Raw genomic sequence first — 5,000 nt, 5'->3', positions numbered from 1 at the left:
TCTTTTCTTATTTTGTCTATCTTTTTCTTTTCTTTTTTTCTTTCTTTTCCTTTTCTTTTTTTTTCTTTTTTATTTCTTTTTCTTTCTTTCTTTCCTCTCTTTCCCTGTTTTCTCTCCTTCTTTCTTTCTTTCTTCTTTCTTCCTTTCCTCTCTTTTCCTTCTTTCTCTTCTTCCTTCTTTCTTTTTCTTTCATTCGTATTTCTTTCTTTCCTCTCTTTTCCTTTCTTTTCCTCCTTTCTTTTTCTTTCCTTTTTTCTCTCCTTTCTTTCTTTTTCTTTCTTTCCTATCTTTTCCTTCTTTTTTTCTTTTTCTTTCTTTCTCTCTTTTCCTTCTTTCTTTCTTTCCTCTCTTTTCCTTCTTTCTCTCCTTTCCTTCTTTTTCTTTCATTCCTATTTTAAAGGGGGAGTTACATATATTTTCCTTTTTTCTCTCTTCGTCAGCTTCGTTGATATTTATTTATTTTCTTTGTTTACGTAAAAATTCATTTAGCTTCATGAGTTATCAGATTTACTGTATATAAGTCTTTTATATTTGTTTATATGTGTGTGTGTGTGTGTGTGTGTGTGTGTGTGTGTGTGTGTGTGTGTGTGTGTGTGTGTGTGTGTGTGTGTGTGTGTGTGTGTGTGTGTGTGTGTGTTTGTGTGTGTGTGTGTGAGTCTTTTTATTGATCTATGTGTTTATGTATTATTTATTTTTGGCATTCGATTTCATTAATTAGATTTTTTTATTTATTAGATAAGGGGTACATTTGCGATATATATATATATATATATATATATATATATATATATATATATATATATATACATACATATATATATATATATATATATATATATATATATATATATATATATATATATATATATATATATATATATATATATATTTCTTGTGTATGTGTGTGTGTGCATGAAGCAATAGCGAAAAGGCCTTCGGCATATTCGTGTGTTTTCTTGTCCTTCCCTTCGCTGTCCCTGTTGCAATCTGTTCGTCATGAATTCCACACCTGTGTGTATGTGTGTGTGTGTGTGTGTGTGTGTACGTGTGTACGTGTCTGTGTGTGTACGTGTGTGTGTGTGTGTGTGTGTGAGTGTGTGTGTGCGTGTGTGTGTTTTAAGAAACAGCTAACTATACGCCTATCAATTTTGTTTATATTTTTTTGCAGCTTCACAAAAAATAGATATGAAATAAAACGATTATAAAAGAACCACAAACATTACACAGAAATCCCAAAACCGATAAAGGAAGAGAGACAAAAAGAAAGAAGAAAAAGTAAATAACAGGAAAAAAACGAAAGAGTGCCAATGTCGGTCCCAAATTACTTTTTTTCTTTAAGAATTTAGAATAATTTGGGAGATGGGAGAGGGAGGAGGAAGCTGAGGAGAAAGAGAGAGATGGAGAGAAGTGGAGTGAAGGAGGAGGAGGAGAAAGAGGGAAGGGAAAGGCAAGTGAGAAGAGATGGTAAAATAGGAGGAGGAGGAGGCAGAGATGAAGGAGAAAATGTTAAAGAAGATAAAGAGGAGAAAGAGAGAAGAAGAGATAATAAGAAGTAAGTGGGGAAGAAGAGGAGGGTAGGAAAGGAGAAGAAGGAGAAGAGAAAGAGAAGATGGAACAAGAATAAGAAGGAGAAGAGGAGGCCGAGGGGGGGGGGGGGGTATGGGAGCCTCTGAAGACGATAGGGGGAGGGGAGGGGGAAGGGGAGGGGGCGGCTGAGACGGAGGGGGGCGAAGGGGGGTAGGGGACGGATAAGAGCAAAGGGGTGGAGGGGGGGTGGGGTGGGTGGGGCGAAGGAGCTTGTTAGTGAGAGACAAAATCATGTTGACACTTCTGTTTCGACGCGCGAAAGGCCCCGGCAGAGAGCGCCGGGTTATTATGATTCGCAAAAAAAAAAAAAAAAAAAAAAAAAAAAAAAAAAAGTTTGCAGAGAAAAAAAAAGATTTTGCTCATTACAGCAGCAAGCAAAATGGAGAGTACTTTTTTTTGCATTTCATTTTTTGATGTTCATCGTTTTTTTTTTCTTTTGCAGATAATTAGGGAGGATCGTTAAGGCTCATCAGGAGAAAAAAAGGTAAGTTCTACACCTGCAGGTCACGTGACAGACAAAGTAGGGCAGCAATAGTGGAAACAAAAGAGATTAATGCATGAGGAATCGCATAGAGGTATGTATATGTGTATATATATATATATATATATATATATATATATATATATATATATATATATATATAATATATATATATATATATATATATATATATATATATATATATATACACACACACACACACACACACACACACACACCCGCACACACACACACACACACACACACACACACACACACACACACACACAAATATATATAAATTTACATGTATATGCTCCTAAATTTATATACATTAGGTAGAAAAACACACAATGGACAAACTAGCTTTATTGAAATTGAGACAACAGTTTCGCAATCCTCCTGGATTCCAACTCCAGACCTTAGGATGGAATTTAGGAGGATTTGGTAAGTGTCGTTTCAATTTCAATAAATCTAGTTTACATTGTGGGTTTTTGTATCATTGTATCAACACGGTAGAGTGTTTTTCCATTCATGTATGCATATACATATTATATGTATGTATATGTTTGTATGTATTTATATATGTATAGATTGTGTTTGTATATTGTGTACGTATGTGTGTATGTATCTTTATACATATATACATCAGGATAAGCAATTTTTTTTCTAGATGTGGTCTATTTTTTACCATAGTTACCCTTGTGCGACCCAACAGCTTAATATCTACCTCGACAACCTTAAATCTTGAGGACTCAAATAGATAGGAAATAGATGGAAGAAATAGAAATAGACTCAAATAGATGGGAAATAGATGGAATAAATAGAAATAGACTCAAATAGATGGGAAATAGATGGAATAAATAGAAATAGACTCAAATAGATGGGAAATCAAATAGATGGGAGGTTTTCAGAGCTTCTTATAAGACAAGTCACTTTTAACCGGACATGCCTACGAAAGAACCTGGCCCTGTTCGCTATAAAGAAGTGCTCCTGTGCAAGTGTTTATTTGTATTTCGAATTCATGCGTTTCATGTTCATGTGTTGGTCGAGCGATCTTGCAGACCTGCGTTCGATCCTGCACGCTGGCAGTTGATGGTAACCCCGGCCATTCCTTGCACACTGGGGGAGATTTAGAAGCAAAATAAAACAGATAGTATCTCACAGCAAAGAATATCCATTGTAACAAATGGAACTGCAACTAAATCATTAAGTATTAAGCAAAATAAAACAGACAGTATGTCACAGCAAAGAATATTCTTTGTAATAAATGGAACTGCAACTAAATCATTAAGTCTTAAGCAAAATAAAACAGATAGTATGTCACAGCAAAGAATATCCATTGTAATAAATGGAATTGCAACTAAATCATTAAGTCTTAAGCAAAATAAAACAGATAGTATCTCACAGCAAAGAATATCCATTGTAATAAATGGAATTGCAACTAAATCATTAAATCTTAAGCAAAATAAAACACAGTATGTCACAGCAAAGAATATCCATTGTAACAAATGGAATTGCAACTAAATCATTAAGTCTTAAGCAAAATAAAACAGATAGCATGTCACAGCAACGAATACCCATTATAACAATTAAAACTAAATCTTTAAATCTTAAATGATTAAAATTAGGCTCATTTCGGTGGAGGAATCAGTAACACGAAAGATGATTTAGTCAGGCCTGATATATAACATTGCATTCACAATTGCAGACATTCTTACTATCCTTATGACAATACAATTTGCTTAGCGCCAATATCACCCTATTAGCGAAATTAATACAAATATGACCGGGGAGTTGGAGGAGTGGTGGAGAGGAGTTGGAGGACTGATGGAGGGGAATTGGGGGAGTAGTGGAGGGGAGTTGGAGGAGTGGTGGAGAGGAGTTGGAGGAGTGGTGGAGGGGAGTTGGGGGAGTGGTGGAGTGGAGCTGGAGGAGTGGTGGAGGGGAGTTGGGGAGTAGTGGAGAGGAGTTGGAGGAGTGGTGGAGGGAAGTCGAAGGAATGGTGGAAGGAGTTAGAGGAGTGGTGGAGAGGAGTTGGAGTGGTGGAGTTGGGGGAGTGGTGGAGGGGGTTGGAGGAGTGGTGGAGGGGAGTTGGGGGAGTGGTGGAGGGGAGTTGGGAGGAGTGGTGGAGGGGAGTTGGGGGAGTGGTGGAGGGGAGTTAGAGGAGTGGTGGAGAGGAGTTGGAGTGGTGGAGTTGGGGGAGTGGTGGAGGGGGTTGGAGGAGTGGTGGAGGGGAGTTGGGGGAGTGGTGGAGGGGAGTTGGAGGAGTGGTGGAGGGGAGTTGGAGGAGTGGTGGAGGGGAGTTGGAGGAGTGGTGGAGGGGAGTTAAAGGAGTGGTGGAGGGGAGTCGGGGGAGTGGTGGAGAAGAGTTGGAGGAGTGTTGGAGAAGAGTTAAAGGGGTGGTGGAGGGAAGTCGAAGGAGTGGTGGAGGGAAGTCGAAGGAATAGTGGAGAAGAGTTAAAGGAGTGGTGGAGGGGAGTCGAAGGAATGGTCGAGGGGAGTCGAAGAAGTGGTGGAGGGAAAGAGGAGGGAAAGAGGGGTCACGGACCAGATCAGACTCGAACCCGAAACCCTCCGCGAGCCAGTGTTCCCCTCAGACCCCATCTTCGGGGCCAACGGAGCTCCACACCGAGCTTCCCAAGAGTGCGTCACTTAGCCTTTCTTTTCCTTCCTTTCCCAGGCTAATCGTTCTTCCTGTCACCCTGCTTCCCGTGTCACCTGTGATCAGCCAACAAACAGTTTGCGCATGAATATGACACCCTTTTCTATATAAAAAGAAATATAAATAAAAAAATTAAAAAAATAAGAAATAAAAAAGATTAAAAAAATGAAATAAATGAATAAGTAAATGAGAGAAAGAGAGAGAGAGAGAGAGGAGGGAGGGGGGGGAGGGGAGGGGGAGGGAGAGGGGGAAGGGGAGGGGGAGGGA

General features: G+C 39.2%; 2 protein-coding genes across 2 annotated transcripts in view; both read left to right on the top strand.

Annotated features, from left to right (window-relative positions):
- The window catches only part of LOC138864753 (uncharacterized protein DKFZp434B061-like), a 15,500-nt gene extending 12,681 nt beyond the window's left edge, over positions 1-2,819 (top strand). The window contains exons 8-9 of the mRNA XM_070133327.1: positions 2,407-2,515; positions 2,765-2,819. Of these exons, the coding sequence (XP_069989428.1) occupies positions 2,407-2,515; positions 2,765-2,819 (164 nt within the window). The remainder of the gene's footprint in view (positions 1-2,406; positions 2,516-2,764) is intronic.
- LOC113809201 (metabotropic glutamate receptor 5) overlaps positions 2,037-5,000 on the top strand; it is a gene marked incomplete in the record, with an annotated part of 167,520 nt that continues 164,556 nt past the window's right edge. The window contains 1 exon segment of the mRNA XM_070132728.1: positions 2,037-2,071.

Source organism: Penaeus vannamei, chromosome 18 (assembly GCF_042767895.1).
Source record: "Penaeus vannamei isolate JL-2024 chromosome 18, ASM4276789v1, whole genome shotgun sequence".
Lineage (NCBI taxonomy): Eukaryota > Metazoa > Arthropoda > Malacostraca > Decapoda > Penaeidae > Penaeus > Penaeus vannamei.
The sequence above is the reverse complement of the archived record's forward strand: the minus strand, read 5'-3'. Positions and strand labels throughout refer to the sequence as shown.